The sequence below is a fragment of the Myodes glareolus genome, chromosome 19, assembly GCF_982192425.1.
Source record: "Myodes glareolus chromosome 19, mMyoGla1.1, whole genome shotgun sequence".
In the NCBI taxonomy this organism is placed as follows: domain Eukaryota; kingdom Metazoa; phylum Chordata; class Mammalia; order Rodentia; family Cricetidae; genus Myodes; species Myodes glareolus.
This window is the reverse complement of record NC_142044.1, coordinates 8,273,249-8,290,689: the sequence shown is the minus strand read 5'-3', so window position 1 is coordinate 8,290,689 and position 17,441 is coordinate 8,273,249. Positions and strand designations below refer to the sequence as shown.

At 40.1% G+C, this 17,441-nt stretch overlaps 1 protein-coding gene across 3 annotated transcripts in view; it reads left to right on the top strand.

The window, feature by feature from the left end:
• The window catches only part of Angpt1 (angiopoietin 1), a 229,401-nt gene extending 222,963 nt beyond the window's left edge, over positions 1–6,438 (top strand). For all 3 annotated transcript variants that reach the window (XM_048457161.3, XM_048457160.3, XM_048457162.3), the window contains exon 9: positions 3,931–6,438. In XM_048457161.3, coding sequence (XP_048313118.2) covers positions 3,931–4,091 — 161 coding nt within the window. In that variant the 3' untranslated portion in view covers positions 4,092–6,438. The remainder of the gene's footprint in view (positions 1–3,930) is intronic.
• The last annotated feature ends 11,003 nt before the right edge of the window (positions 6,439–17,441 follow it).

The following is a 17,441-nucleotide window of genomic DNA, read 5'->3' as shown; positions in this document are numbered from 1 at the left end:
TGAAACAGGAATGCCCCAAGAATGTCCCCTTTATTGTGACCAGGAGCAGCTTATATAGGGGTCCTTAATTGATAGCCACACCGCAACCAAACCCACCAGAAACCACTCCCCTGACATCAGGAGCTCCTGAGTGTCTCGTGCTCAGAGCAGCTGCAAGCTGTCTCAGAACAGAGGAAAATAAGTTGTTTACAAGAAATTCAGGATCTGGGGGTTCACAACTCCCAACAATCAATTGTTTTCTAATAGATTCTTCTACCTGTGTCCCACTGATCCTTAAAGATAACAATACTTCAAACTTATATCCTTTATTGCATGAAGACTATCAATAAACAATATTCAATTCATAGGTACATTGTTTTATACTAATATCACAGTGAACTGTACTCATTCGAATGCCAGTTCATATTTTTCTCATAGACTTACTTGAAAAAAAATAAGACAAAACCTTGGCACCTATAACTTTATCTTCATTACTGCACCACAGGGCTCAGCGGAGCATCTGGCTCTTTTTTTTTTTTTGGTTACCTCTCTAACCCCACCACTGCGTGTCTACATGGTACTAAGCACCTAGATAGAAATGAGCAGGCTGCCAGACTCAGTGGATCATCTTCTTTAGTTCTAACTGGGCTGCAATAGAATTGCTCATAGTCCAGGTGTTATGAATGCCACCTTAGAAGAGTTCTTTACACTCTTTGAGCATCGATGTCTCTAGTATGAATTTTGTCATGCTCCTTAAAGCTGTTTGGTGAACAAAAGACAAAGTATCTTCACACAGTCAGTGGCACACATTAACTAGCAGTAAACATCAAATGCTACTGTTGCTGCCTAGGATCCCACAGTTGTTAACTGATGAGGTCGGTGTCAGTCAAGGTTTTCCACCTACCAGCTCGCCGCTCTCTTGGCTCCCCACCGTTCACAGAGAGTTTCCCAGCCACAGAAACCCACTCTGTGTGCTCACCTCTACCTGTTTCCCCGAATCTCCTCCCCACTGGCACTCAGCAGTCCCAGCTGCTGGCAGACCGTCTCCTGTCTTCTCAGGCACACACTATGTAGAATGGCTTTCAGGCCAGGAATTCATGTTCCTGGATCCAGTGTAAGTGGTAAATGAATAATTTTTTTGAAGTTTCTTGGCCAATTAGAGTCCCTAGCCTCTTATTTACAAAACATTTCCATTTGATAAAATTTTCATAGCTATCTCCTAACTTTGGACAATTTTTGTCAATACAAATGGCCTGAAGTAGAAATATTGCTTGGGTTGACCACCTATCCTCTGTGTTTGTCCGTGGATTAGGATGTGTGAAATTGATTCCAGACTCAATTTTCCTGCTCATCAACTGCTTCAAATGGTCAAGATGGCTTTGGCAGACAATACAGAATACAAGCTCTCCACCTTTGACTAAACATTTAAGCTGGCAGAGCTGTTTCCTTTGGTTAAACTCAAGTTCCCATTGATAGAGAATATCGTGCTTCTTCACTTGGTGACAGACAGCAGGCTGGCGAAATTTAAATGGACCATTCTCAGCCTTCATTTCCTGAAAGTCTCTTTGCTTACTGTGTGCCAGCCATAGTTAGGTTCTGTCCGCCTCTAAACACTTGCCCTGGGCACCTCCATTTCCTTGTTGGCATCTGCAGCAGCTGTAGGGGTCCTCACTCATTTTCATCTGGTTGCCCGCTTCTTTTTCTTCAGACTTCATGAAACATTGACTTCTTCCAAAACTAGGAAACATTGTTTTTCCCTTCTTAGTATCTTATTTTCTTTATAATGTTCCTGATCATGACCGGTAATGACTTTTTTTACATGTTATTCTTGCTTCTCAGTTTGCATTTAGTTTCTATGATGACAAGGAAGATGGCTGTTATGTTGACTATTGCATAACATATGGGGGGCATGAACACAATAAGACCACATATTTTGTACAAGGCATCTGTTAAAACATCTTTTTAGTGAACTAAATAACTCCATTATTTAAGGAGAACTAGTTTGTCATTGCCAGTGACTGAGAAGCCTGTAAACTCTCCTTGCCATTTGCACAGGAAGCTCAGTGGGTGACATACTAAGTACTTGCCCTTAGGGAATGAACAAAAGCCTGGGTTTTTCGTTCTGGAATCTTCCGAGATTTGAGTGACTATTTCTCTTGTGGACAGCATCCCCGCAGGGATGGTATTCTTGGACTGTCTTCAAAATGCCATCTCCACCATGGTCACTTGTTTCACTAATTAGATAAAGAACACAGGACAGATTTGCCTCATTTTTAACACAGGACACCTATGTCCTATCTCTTTCCTGAGCTCAGCCAACCCCTTAACTCCAGTCTTTAGCATCTCCCTTAGTGGCCAGGCTGTGGTCTATTTCCACACTTTTTCCTACAACTGTTGTTTCTTTGTATAAGCCAGACAAAGTTTACATTTTAGCATCAGTCCCAGAATGCAACTCAAGACTTGATTCTGTGGCTCGTCACTGCTTTTCTTACCAAGTAAGAGCCTTTGCTTCCTCCAGAGACGAGGAGAGACAATGGCAAGACTGCGTGATTGGGTAAGGAGACAGAAGAGTCCAGGGACGGAACAAGGAGGAGGAAAGTTAAAGCGCAGAAGCAACGAAGTGGAATTCGTTTCAAAGTTTTAGCTTGGTCTCTTAAAGAAAATTTTCTGGGAAGATCAACTCCTTAAAACTAGAAAATCTTCTGCAATATAAATCAAGAGCTTTTACTAGAAATACTGACCAAATGTTGGGGAATTCATTATAAGAAAGGAAAGAGAGAATCATACAATTCCTCCTTTTGAGCCAAACAAGAGCTTTCTTGTTCCCCATGTCCTGACCGCGTTAACATTCGTGCTAGGGCCCTACATCATGGAATCAGGACCTCTCATAATCCATCAGACAGACCTTACTGCTCCTCACGTGGATTGGTGACGAATGTAGCTTGTTATGCCCCTAGTGTGACTTTATAAACAGACCCCAGCTGCACTCACCTTCCCAAGTTGAAAGCAGGGGGAACTAATGTTACTTCATCTAACTTTTTCTAATGTCTCTGCAAGACAATGCTCATGTTACTGTCAGACAGCAGCTGGACAACTTTCTTTTTCGTTAGCAATTAGTCCCTTAGGTACAGCTCTGCAATCAAATAGAGGTCAAGTGTATCCAAATAAAAATATTCTAGAATGTCTCTGGCATAAATCTCTCCCTAAAGGCCTCAATTGTGTTACTTCAGGAGAAAAGAACTATGATTTAAAGAAAAAGTTTACAGCTTTCGTTCATCAAGAAAAGAGAACTAGTGTGTTCAGTTTTCTAACACTGGGTCACCACGTCATTTTCAGCTTGTTTTCCTTCTGCTACATTTGAAAACAATTTGGACAATCATAGATGAAATATTGCTAAAAATGAGCCATGTGGCCACTATTGGAAAAAGGTCCCTATATCTATAAATTACAGACATGCTAGATACAATTTGAGCTTCATAGGCCCTAAAATATGCAATTAATTTTAGGATCAGTTCCTGACTAAATCATGAAGTTAATGGAAAATATTTTCCTTACCTTTTAAGTGACAGTTGTCTAAGCTTCTGACGTCACTAATATGCTGATAACCGTTCTGTTCTCAGTTACAGAAGGAAGGTACAATTCTGAATTTATATCTAGGCCTGACTTTGTTTTGAGATCCAAGCATAGAAGCTCTGCCTAATTATGGTGGGAAGTGAGTCCCAACGCGGTCATACTGAAAGTTGGTTCGCATGACTTTCCGTCATCCTCATTACTTACACATATTCCAAGTGTCATGGGGACACTTGTGCTGGGAGGGTACTGTTTCAAGGCTTCCTGTTTGCGAATAATCAGACCAAGCAATCTCTCATCAATCACGACAGTTACTTTCCAATGTTAAGCCTGACCTGTTTCTATTTCTTCTCACTTTCCCTCCCATCGATTCATTTTCAGGTTGGTGGTTTGATGCCTGCGGCCCCTCCAATCTGAACGGAATGTTCTACACTGCGGGACAGAACCATGGAAAACTGAACGGGATAAAGTGGCACTACTTCAAAGGGCCCAGTTACTCCTTACGTTCCACAACCATGATGATCCGGCCCTTGGACTTTTGAAGGCGCTGTGCCCGTATGGCAAATCTGCAAAGAAATCTGGGGGTGCTCCTGGATGAAAAGCCTTTTTGGAGGCTTCAAAAACAAACAGCATTCTCTCCCTTTCATCAGCAAGTGGCTATGTGAGGGCACCAAGGTTCTTGACTATGGATTCGGAACCTTCTGATTTCAAAAGTCTCCACATGGGTCACTGTATTCTAGTGAACTGTCTCCAGAGAATGCCACTTGCCACTCACTGTCATGCTTTGGAAAGGGAGGAAGCTGCTCGGCTTGCCACACTTCAAAGTGCTCCTGGATTTTATTTTGAACCTATAGCACGCTGATGATAAATGCGGCTTGTTTCATGTAAAACCAAATGAAGAATAAACAGCAAAGAACATACATTAAAAAAAAATGGTAACAGGCCTGCCAGAATCCGTTGAAGACAGATCGCCGTGGTGACGTGGTATCATTACAGGACATCCTGCTAACACATAACACTGACGTCACAGCACGAATGTGACATAAGAACAGCCTTGTCCTCTGAATTGGTTAAAAGTCAGTTGGCTTTGGAAGTGTTTTATTCACTAGTTGGTTTCGGTTTTCCTCTGTTCAAGGGTAAATTCCATCTTTGAAAGTCATGATACAGAGGGTTACAGTATGAGGTAGAAAGATGCCCAAGGACTCTGAGTTTTGGGGGATACCATTTTCAGAAGAGTCAAAATACAATCAAGAATGGATCCAACAGGTAAAATGTACTCTCATGCTAAAGTATTCATTTACATGGGAAAATGATTTACAGACACACAAATACGTTTAGAGCCTGAGTATATATAAAAATGCATCCTGTTCTCAAAACAATATGTATACAGTTAGTGGTCTCATTGACAGTGTATGGGGAGCAGTATGTAGAGAACCTGAGTTGGGACAGCCAATTGTATAGATCTTCCGACATGTATTTGCGTATCTGGGGCATCATTATTTTGAAAATGTTTGTAGGTCTTCATTTCTTCATCCAGATATTGTGTGCTAATTTAATTTTTTTGTCAGTTAGCTACAGTTTAGTTACAAAAGGTATCCTGCTCCCTTTCTTTATAACGTTAAACTTTGAAGTCTAAATAGAATGGAAGCATTAAATGTCATTGTACATAGCCTGCTAGCCCCTCCCATGCTAAACCCAACACCTGTTTAATCTGGAATATACAGTGTTGTCCAGCTGACGATCACAAACATGAATGCTCAAAGACATTTACTCTACTACCTGATTAAATATATAGCTCTTCACATTGTGTTTTCTCCTTCAGCCTCTATTTTCTCAAGCATTTTCTCTCTTGTAAAATAATATTAGCAGAGAAAATTGGCATAATTCCTTATATGTGAGAGATATAAAAAATTTACAGTCACGTGGCTAGGAAACTTCTGATTGTCAGCTGCTGTAAGTGCCTTCGTTCAGATGTCCCTATGGCATAATCTATTGGAGTTTTGGACACACGCATTTGCGAAAACTTGACGTCACTGCAGGGTTTTATCAAGCAATGCTCTTCGTCTATAAATGGTCAAGGTTATGTCAGAAAATAAAATGCAATCCGCATGATTTATTATGAAATGAGAAAACAACGTTGTGCATCAGTTCTTCTTCCTTGGAGAAGAAAGATTTTCTGTGGAATACAAATTTCAAAATATCGGGCTTGACCATTGCACCCGCTCTGCCTCACTGGCTTTCCTGCGTCTGGGAGAATAAAGCTACTCATGGTTTTAAGAAAAGGTTTCTTCAATGTTTACCATCAAGTCTTTCTTATATTTATATGTTTGTACACAATACCGTTTTGCCTTACAAGTGGCATGTTCAGGAATTACAGGTTTTCTGACATTGGTGACTCCCTCAGAACTCTCCTAACCCTCTCCATCTAATACCCTTGCTTTCATTTAGGTGATGGAAAAGGAATATTTTTGTGGTTGTGGTTGTGTTATTGTTGTTGTTCTTCCCACAGCTGTTTTCAAACCAGTCTTGGATTAGGTATACTGTTCCTCAATCTATCTTACAAAAATACAGTGAAATAATGAGAAAAAACATGGTATTTACTGTTTTTCTATCTGGGTTTGAGAAATGAGATATTGTTTCCAATTATTTATAATAAAACAGTATAAATGTTTAGTGATTCCATTTTGTACACTGTGTAATGCCAACATGTCTGTAGCAATTTGACATTCATAGCTTTTGCTTTTAATTATTTCTGGATAAAATAACTAGATACTAGAATTTTGTCTTTCAATTTCTACTTCAATAAAAGTTGTGTGGTTTCTATGGAAATGTCTTCATAACAGTCACAACATTATTTGTTTCAAATAAAGTTGAAAATAATGTTTGCAACTTCATCTTGTTTTATTTATATATGCTATAAAATTTAACGTCACAATCTACAAAAGGACGGAATCACTGTAAAATTGCCAGATGAACTAAAGCCTCAATATTTGCAAAAATTTCATTCTGGGAGGCAATAGAAAAGCTTTGACTTATTAGAGTAGAAGATCAAAGTGTTCGCTCTTCATCCTACATCTGTACGTGATGGTTTTATGTTTGTTCTGACAATTTTCAGGTTCTGTTGTCATGTGGCAATTGACAATATTTTGATTTTTTTGTGGGATCTGGAAAAATATAAGTTATTTGAATATCTGAGTTTGGCATTAAGGGAAGAGGAAAGGGCCTATGAGAAATTCAGCGTACCCCTATGCCTTATGTGCCTTGTATGGACTTGCAAGTTACAGTCTTAGCTACAAGAAAGGAATTCTGTTACCTCTCTTCTTCACCCTGCTCCCTTCACGACCACATCCATTCAATCTTTCATTAACTTCAGTCCTGATTACTGAAAAGGGAGATTTTCTTCTCCATCTTCCTTCCCAGAACAGACTAACGATAGCTTAGAGACCACGAAGGTCAAAGTTTACCAGCTGAGACCACCTAGACCAGTTCATTTCCATCTGACTTGTGGACAGTTATAACTCTATGAGTCATCTCAGCTGAGGTCAACTGTGTTTGGCTCAGAACAACAGAATTTTCTAGATAACATACATCATCTAAGGAGAATGGATGAGGTGATTATCTTATGACACATTATTTTGAAGTGTCTTGTTAAATGTCTATAGCTAACTGGTGATACAGTATACAACAGTCCTCAGTCATGCACACACTGTGATTCTGAAGTAGTCTGAGGTTTAGGGGAATTGCCATTTTGTTCAGTCTGTATGTGCAAAATAACCCTGTAGATTGCATTTTAAATATTAGGTATTAGGTATTCTTGACCCTTTTTTCTGAGGAAATCCTTTTTAAAATTCATTTTCCATTTTTTCTTCTATTGAAAATATATCTCTTCTCACATAACTTATTCTGATTATGATATCCTCTCCCTCTACTCTTCCCGCCCCTTCCCACCTTCCTGCCTTTTCAGACCCATTCCCCTGTCATTCCTCCATTTATATACAATTTGCCTCTCTTAACAGGATTGAACAGTACAGTCCTTTGTATTCTTTTAAGACATTGCTTCAACTAGGTGGTGGGGGCTTACACCTTTGATCCCACCACTTGGGATGCAGAAGCAGACAGAACTCTGTGAGTTCAAGGCCAGCCTGTTCTACAAGAGCTAGTTCCAGGGCAGGATCCAAAGCTACACAGAGAAACTGCGTGTCAAAAAACAAACAAACAAAAAAATATATCGTTGTATTTCTTTGATAGTTTGAGGTTCAAAGGTTTGAACCCAGGATCTTAGGTATAGTAGAGAAGCATTCTGTACTTAAAAATTCTTTGCCTAATAATAATTCCACTATTATCATTATTATTATTAATTTGAGGAAAGGTACTATTGGGCTACTCAGTTTGGCCTTGCATTCATTATATAACCCAGGCAGACCTTCAATTCACGCTCAAGAATGGTTATTTTACTTATTTTTATTTCTCTACAGTGCCTGAGAAAGAAAAACATATTATCTGTTGAATAGAATTAAATTACTTGAAAAAACTGAAAAATCTATCCATGGTACAAGCAAAACTCAGAAAAAAAAAACCCTTAGATTTCTATTTTTTGAGTCCCACCTTGTTTGTGACTGGGTCGCTTGTTCACTGCTGCTCATGCTAGGTTGGCTGGCCTGCAGGCTTCCAGGAATTCCCACGTCCCTGTTTTTCAGCTTAGCCCAGAAAGGCTGTTATTAGCAGTCACCATGCCTGTTTTTATGTGGAGTCTAGGGAATCTAAAATCAGATCCTCATGGTTCCATATCAAGCGTTTACCCACTGGGCTGTCTCCCCAACCCTGTAATCATTGCCCTTATATGTTTGTTGTTATTATTTGTTTAAGGCCAGCCTTAGCGTGTAAAATACCACTGATGCCTATTTTACTCCGGGCTTGGCTCTGCTAATGTAGTCAAGGTTAACATTTCCTTCCTTCTCCTCGGACCATTATATCAGTGACTCGCTAAGCACCTGCCCTCAGGTTTATTGGAAGGAACGTAATAAGGGGATTTCTAGGAAAAACTGAAATCAAACAAGCTATTGCATCTCACTCATTTTCGAAAGAGAAAACTTTCACTACCGAGTGAAAGAGAACTAACTGGATGGAACACTCAGTAAAACACGAGGAATTTGGCGGAGCAGCTAAGCAAAGGATTAAAAACAAAGGTGAGAAAAGACTAGACAGGAGAAAGGGCATGGAGCAGTTGGACCATACATGTTGTTGAGTGCATTTGCTCAAGTACGAGGGATGGTGCCACAGAGGGGGCTATGACAGTTGGTCGCACAATGTCCATTGCTTTTATCATTCAAGAAACCAATGGAAATTTTTGAGAGCAGCATTAGAAAGGTAGAGATTCAACTTCGGAACCCATGACAGTCATAGTAATGGATAAATGAAACATATGGTCATGAGGAAAAAAAACCATCAGTATCTCTCTTGATTTCTAGGGTAGGAAGAGTTGTCTGGGAACCTGAGAGAAATACAGAATATTGGGTCCCAATGTACACGGCTCGAAGGCACTAACATCTGAGAATCTTTAGGCTGTGTTTCTAAGAAGGTGGTTGAGAGTAGAAGGAAACAGGGAGATACAGGAACAAGGAATAGGAGTCGGTGACAGCTTTTGAAATGAGATGTGCGTGGATGGATTTTCAGGCCAGAAATTAAAGTAAAATAAAAGCCCCTTAGTGCCGGGAAGACAGAGTTTGCTCCACAAATGTAAGGACCTGGGTTCGACTCTCTAAAATACACATAACAGTCAGATGGATAGCATAAATGTCTATAATCTCACACTTCCTACCAGAAAATAAGAGGCAGATTCAGGAGTCTTTCCAGAAGATTGGGAGCTGAGCAGCAAGTGTGTACAGTAGAAAACAGAGATCCTGTCCCAAGGTAGGAGGAAAAGATTAAGTTTGATGTGCACCTCCATGTCATGTCCTGAATGCGCGCACACACACACACACATGCACACACACACACACACGTACACACACACACACACACACACACACAGAGAAAAAGAGAGAGAGAGAGAGAGAGAGAGAGAGAGAGAGAGAGAGAGAGAGAGAATGAATGATGGTCAATATAAAAATAATAATAATGATGATAATAACAATAATAAATAATAATAATAATGGAATAATACTGACATTTAACTTGAAAGTTTCAGTCTATCATATAAGTAATGAAGTGACTTTACGGCATCTGTGTGTAATTCAGCTTATAACATTTTTGTCTGTGAATGTGAATACCCATAAAACCTTTTCTCCTCTTTGAAGTCCACCTTAATTATCCCAACCTCCTTACTGAGTATGCCCTGGAGTTATTGTGAGTCTGGTGGTTTATTACCACAATAAAGAGACTGTCACAGTAAAATGAGCAACAGAGTTTTGTTGTTGTTGTTTCTGGGTGCATATGTTCCATTTATGCTACACTGTATAATTAAGTATTTCTGAAATAACATCAGACTGCCATATTGTTGCAAACACAATGTATATAACTTCGTTAATACCTCATTGGTTAAAAAGTGTTCACAATCAGCTGAGACCACAGAGGGTCATAGCCTTATTGGTGGAGGCCCTCACCGTGATGCTCATGGCAGCCAACTAATCCCTGTTGTGTTTGCTGGAGGCTGGGATATCTGTTGCTTAAAAGAAGACAGTGCTGTATTTGAATCCATTTATTTTCCTTCTCCTGAAAGAGTTCTCTGTAGCATGTAATGCTGCTTGATAGTATGCTATCAAGATCTGAATTTCAATCATAATCAGAGCCATAGCACTGGAATCAGCTGGGGTGATATAATTGCAGGTGCTTCATTATCACTTCAACAGTGTCCACCGCTATCAAAGAGATTCTATCTTAGGATCTCACTTTATTTCCTCATCTAGAAGTAACCCTCTATCCTCTCTATGTTGTCTTGAGGTTGCAGAAGTTCAATCTCTAGGTGTGGCTGACACCTGAATCACTTCCTAGACAACAGTCTTGAGCCCCCCCCCCCCCCCCCCCGCACCTTATCCACTAGGCTTGGAAATAACCTTCCCACACCTCCCCGCCTTAGTGTCACCCTGTTGCCCTCCTTTTATGAACCAGGAATAATTTTGCTAAGCATGGCTGCTGACTACTTCCAGATCTTTGATTTATTTGGTTTAGATGTATCAGACAAATCACTGTAGCCTTGTGGGGCTTATTTAAAGAATACGGATTGGAAGTCAAAATTCTTTCTGGACCCACAGGCTGCAGAACCTACGCTGTGTTAGCAGGCGTGAAGACAGCAATGATTCATCCTGCATCTCCCTACAAACTCTTAGGTGGGCAGATGCATTGCCAATGATCATTGTCACTTTGAAAGCCATTCTCTTGGCTAAACTGGAGGTCTCAACAGTGAGATGAAGATTTTCAGCCACCATATACAAACAGATGAGCTATCATCTGATGTTCCATATAGAGCATACAAGCAGGGAAGGTGGAGAATATTTTTTATGAGAAAGGACATTTTCAGAATGACAACTTAAAATTGACAGAAAGTTGCCAGCTACCATAGCCTCAGTCAAGGGTGCTAAACTGACCCCAGAAGCTTAAAAATCAGGTATTAACTGCTTCTTCATCTTTTTCCATCATAGAGTGGTTGTATCTACATTGAAAACCGACTGTTTGGTCTAACCCACTGACCTCAGGTAGAGCTTTTGGAAAGCTTGCTGCTGCTACCCCCACCGGCACTTGCTTTACCTCATGGTTTGTCATAGCCAGAAACTAGAAACTACCTAAATGTCCCTCGACCAAAGAATGAATAAGGAAAATGTAGTACATTTTACACAATGGAGTACTACACAGCAGAAAAAAATAACGACATCTTATAATTTGCAGATAAATGGATGGAGCTAGAAAACATTTTGAGTGAGGTAACCCAGACCCAGAAAGACAATTATCATATGTGCTAACTCATAAGTGGTTTTTAAACATAAAGCAAAAAAAAATACAGCCCACAAAACACAATCCCAGAGAACCTAGACAACAACGAGAACTCTAAGAGAGACATATATGGATCTAATCTACATGGGAAGTGGAAAAAGACAAGATCTCCTGAATAAACTGGGCATGGGAACGTTGAGAGAAGGTTAACAGGGAGGGAAGAGGAAAGGAGGGGAGCAGAGAAAAGTGTAGAGCTCAATAAAAATCAATAAAAAATAGAAAATGAAAAAACAAAATAAAACATGTCTTACTTCCTCAAAGATCAAAAATGTCAACTTAGTGACTTAGTGACCTTCAGATTTTTCTTTTTTTCCTTTTTTTTATTTCTATTTTTTCATTAAAAATTTCCACCTCCTTCCCTCCTCCCACTTCCCTCCCCTCCCCTCCCTCCAATCCCCCTCCCCCTCCTTCTCCAGGCCAAAGAGCAGTCAGGGTTCCCTACCCTATGGGAAGTCCAAGGTCCTCCCCACTCCCCCCAGGTCCAGGAAGGTGAGCATCCAAACAGACAAGGCTCCCACAAAGCCAGTACATACAGTAGAATCAAAGCCCAGCGCCATTGCCTTCGTAGAAATAAAGAACTCAGATTCTTCTCCTAGTAGACACTTTGCTTATGAGAACACAGTGGGTGGTTTGACCTGCAGTCACGAGACTACTCACCTGTCTTATCATCTGTGTGTTCAGTTTTTCTACTTCACAGACTTTTTCTTTGCATTTACTGCTTAGCTAAATGTTTGACACCAGAGGCCTAGCTCTTGGGCATTCTCAGGTCTCTGTATCTGTCCTCAAAAAACTTGGGAATTTCTAACTTATTGAAATACTATGAACTCTTCTTAAGTTTGATCACTCAAAGTCTACCCTGAAATATTGCTGAATCTCATTTCCACATGGTTCTGCCTCCAGTAATAAAGAAGCCTACAGAAAGAGAGCAAACCTAAGGATGGATTCATCAACAGAGCGTGTAGAACACACAGAACATTCATACACTAACATCACTGTCTTCTCTGTGTGTGGTTCCTCTTAACAGAACATTAACATCAAAAATTACTGACCACATACCACTATGACAAAGCAATAATTAAAACGTTTGAAACACTGAGGTTTCAAAAATAACACCAAGAAAGAAAGTAAAAGCTGAACTGCCAAAACCCTTCGATTTATTTACTTAAAAGAAAAATCTGTGAACCACAAGATGTACAATAATAAAAGCCCGGATTCATCTTGCTCCTGAAATCCTACAACGTTTACTTCTGCTTATTGGGTTTTGTTTTGTTTTGTTTTGTTTTTTTAATGAGAATGGCCTTGTTTAAATGTTTGCATGCTTGGTGCCAGTTAGTGGAACTTTTCAGAAAGAATTAGGAAACACGGCTGTGGATGAAGATGGAAAACCCAACCACTGCTCTGTTGTCATGGCTGCTGCTTCCTACCATGGCGATCAGGTTCTATCCCCCTAAAACTTTTAGTCAACGGGCACCAAATTAAGTCCTTTCTCTTATAAGGGCTTCCTTGGTCCTGGTGTCTCTTCACAGCAACTGAACTGAACACTAACTAAAACACTTAAATTACACAATTTCCACTGTTTTGCTCTGTCAATTGTTGATATCCTTGTTCTCGTCAAAGGTGACTTGGTTGCTTCAGTGACGAATTTGTTTAGTTTTTGTGCTACTGAAATCTAGAATTGTATCTGAGATTTTCTTCGACCCGGGTAAATGTTGAAACACCCAGTTATTTGCTGTGCTGCTTTTTTTTTTCTGTTGCAGATGGAAAAATATTTGAGTTCTTGTGCTTAGACACGTGTGTGTGTGTGTGTGTGTGTCCCTGTCTGTCTGTGTCTGTCTGCCTGTCTGTTTGGTAAAAATACCTTCAAAATACTTGGAGATAAATAATGGTCAGTTAAGTATTAATGAATGAACAATTGAAAAATGTATAAAACAACATGATCTCAAAATGTTCTACCAAGTCATGCATCCCACCCCGAGTTTATATTAAAAAAAATTCCTTCTAAACTTTAAGGAAAAGATCATAAAGACACATGTTTTCCCCTAAACATCAAAGAGTTCATGTAAAACGGACATCAGAATATTTATGTGCTAATGAGAATCATGTGGACTTCATTTCCTCAGAATTAAAGCAGTTCTTTTTTTTTATTTTTTTAACATGAAGGAAAATAACTGAGTAAGCCCTAGATGCTAGTATAGCAGGATTGTATAGCGGGGATGTTCATGATGAAAAAAATCAAAACAAAACAAAATGGAAAAAATAAACGCTTATCAGCCAGAGAGTAGCCATCTGACTCAGTCTTTTTTTCTACCTCTGACTCTAAAATAAATATCAAACCCCAAGCTACACTGATATTTCTTGGGATGGTAAGGTAAAGAGGGGAGATATATAAATGTCCACTGTTATATAAAGACAAAAGTCCCCATTGTGGTCTCATTAGGCTGAAATAGCCTTTGAAAAGTCTCCTGGAAAAGGCAGGGGTGAGCCCCTTGCAGAACACACCTGGTGCACATAGAGACCAGTCTATAAATGCTGTCCGCTATCTCGGAGAAAATCTGTGTCAAGATTTAGCCTAGGAGCAAAGCTTTCAGTGACCCAGACATTTCCCTCTACTTGGTAGGGGCGTTTACTGATAAGGATGTGGTTCTTTACCTAAACCCTTCCCCCAATCCCTGCACCTCTTCCTTTCTTCCTTTCTTTATAGCACACCTGGAACAGGGCAAGCTGGGAGCGCTAATTAGTTGGTGTCTCAATAAATGGGCTTCAACCTATGATGTCATTTTGTAGATAAATACCCTGCCTCTTCCCTTCGCCCCCTATAAAAAGAATTGTGGGTATATTCTAAATGCTCTCTCAGGTTTTGTTGGCTTTGCTTTTTGAGCCCCAATTACTAAAATATTTTGTATTTTGAAAATAATATGCTCTTATATACAGCAGTTTTATATATAAAAAAATATATATTTTATCATCTACAACAATGCCGAAATGACATTTTGGTGCTTTTAGTATTCCATGTCTTCTAGCTTACAAGCTAGCCTTGATTAAAAATAGCTTCAGTGTTCCAAATAAAGAGCATGACCAGTCATAAAACACCCTTATCAGTTCAACATGTCATATCAATTCACAACTGGATTATAAGTCTTACCACATCATTCTTTATGTGCAGAAACATCCTGTTCATTTCCTCAGACATGCATTCTATTGCACAAAATCTTTAAAAGAAAATGGTACACCTGACCTAAAGTAATTTTACATAAGCCTCATTAGATATGAACATCAGCCTACAGTTAAACAGTCAGAAATATTCACTATAGATTTAAATACATTGCGTATAAACTTATCTAAACCGAAATCAAGGAAGTGCATTAACATAGTTGGGCAAAAAGCCCAATCAATCCTATGTAATGTGGAATGACTTTGTTTTGTGATTCTTAGATGTTCTGCTTTCAAAACTGTAATTTAGGGTCTCATCTTCAGCAGCCAATATTACCTCAAATACTGTGGAAGTCGGCCTGTTCTCTGCCCAGAGGTGTCTGCGCTTCTGGGTACAGGTCTAAAAGCTGCACCAATAGAAGTGGGATTCCTCAGTCATGAACACTTTCCCTGTTTTTATTGCGGATCTGGGTCCTGTTACCTGAAGTGCACTCTGCTTTTTGCCCTATACCCATACCTGCTAGGGACATTGGCAAAACTCCTACACATTTTGTGAAACATTATTTGTCCTGGACTAATCTTTCTGCACCACAGTGGTCTCATCCCCATATCTGTGAGCCCATAATCCCTCTTACTGGGTAGTCAGGGTTCCTTTCTGCTGCATTAGTCTCCTTAATAAAATAATTTTAAAATAGGCTCAGGAAGATGCTTGGGCACAATTTTATTAGAGTTTGAAAGAAAAATAGACCAGGCCAGGTGCAAAAATTTCAGCAGCTGCCAAGGAATATGGAGAGTAGGAAGGGAGAAACCAAACATTTCAAGTGGAGAGTCCAGGAACGTAGGTCTGTCTAGCAATAGAAGTAAGTCAGCAAGTAACTGCATGGAGGGGAGGGTGAGCGCTTCAAAGAAAGTGAGAGAGCTCAGAGTGTTAGAGAAAGTAAGCCCGGGTGTCAGGCCAGCATCCAAAAGAAAAAGTAATATGGAAAAAAAGGAAATGTTAGGTTTTTGAGTTCGAAAGAACTCAGAAAAAAATGGGCCAGCTCATCTGCGTCACACAGCTACTTTATCGTGTTGCACCAGGGGAGGTCTCTGGGAAGGGTCGGAGCATCTTCTCCTTGAGGCAGTGGTTCTCAACCTTCCTGCCATCCTTTAACACGGTTCCTCATGTTGTGGTGACTCCCAACCATAACGTTACTTCATTGCTCCTTCATAACTGGTCTTAGGCAACCCCTGTGAAAAGGTCATTCAATACCCCAAGGGGCAGGGATCACTGATGGAGAACCATTGCCTTACGGGGCTACTTACTCCTCTCTTTGTTTTAACATGTCCTTAGCTGAATCAGTGTTCCAATTAGGTGCTTTCCTTGCCAGGTGATTGATGGATCAAATTAGAAAAAAAAAAAAAACACAACAGAAAATGTTACGTAGTGTTTTAATTTTTGAAGTACACCAGAATGCCATGCCTCTACCCAAAGACAGAAGGTCTAAGGAGGGTCAGCTGTCATGTTTTCCTTTGTAGTATTACCTTGAAACTAGGAGGGTTGGTCTCCAATGGCCATCAGGTCTCCTAAACTTGGTCTAGTTACCTAAACATCTCCCCAGAGAGTTGAGACTCTGGGCTAGACACATGGCTAGAAGGTCAAGAGTGCTTGTGGCTCTTGCTCGGGTTTGGCAACCAGTACCACACCAGGTGACTCACAACTGCTTATTACCCCACCTCCAGAGAATTCAGTGCCCTCTTCTGTCCTTCGTGGACGGCTGCACTCACAAACACATACCCTCACACCCTGGTCACTCCACAAATAAATCTGAAAAGCCAAATGTTGAAAAACAGTCAAGAACTTAAAACTATTTAAGAAATGAATTTGGGAAAAGGACACAACTCATCTCTACCATGAAAATCCTGAGATCTAATTCCAAAATTTCACCCAAGGGACTGGGGTCTGGACTCGGATTTCAGTCACACCCTCACACATAGCTTCTAGGCGGGGGTGCGGGGGGGTGCTCATTTAAAAGTGGGAGATTACAGGAAATCAGAGCTCACTCTGGCCTTTTGGTCTCTGTCCACAATAGAACCAAGGACATTTCTGGCTTGTGACCAAGGACAAGAATCAGAACTGCTCACTTCCAGGCTCCTTTTCCCAACAACTGACTTAATCAGCTTCTGTCTCTGCCTCCAGTTCTTAACAATATTGTTAAATACCCATAGGAGCACCTAACACAGGGTATAAAGCTTACTTACCGGTAGCCAGCCTTCAGAAAAGGCCAAATTTTACTAATTAATTGTCACATTCTTAATGAAAGTTCAATTCTGTAAGGCATGGTTCACCAAGGAGAATATTTTTGGAGATAATTTTATCAATTCTTCTTCCTCCCTTGCCATCTGTATCCTAACACTACTGAACTTTCGGTCTGTGCTGCTTACCTGATTCTTTGCTATCTCTGGATATTTGCATGTTTCATTTGTGAGTGTATTTCTTACGTGCTATATATGATGATCCTGTTATAGAGAATAGCTTTGGAAACCATTGCGACTGCTTTTAGTCCCTCTTGGGACATCCCTCTAGAGTTTCTCTGGGTAAACATGAAAGGGAAAGCCTCCGATTGCCCCCTTAAGGTTTAATTTACCATATGAATAACTGGCAGTCTGAGGGCTTTGGTTGGATACATGACATTCTAATCTCCAACAATTTCATTACATACTATGTCTCCTTCTTCAAGCCTTGATCCAGATGGGCCTGTCAATCATCTGGCTAG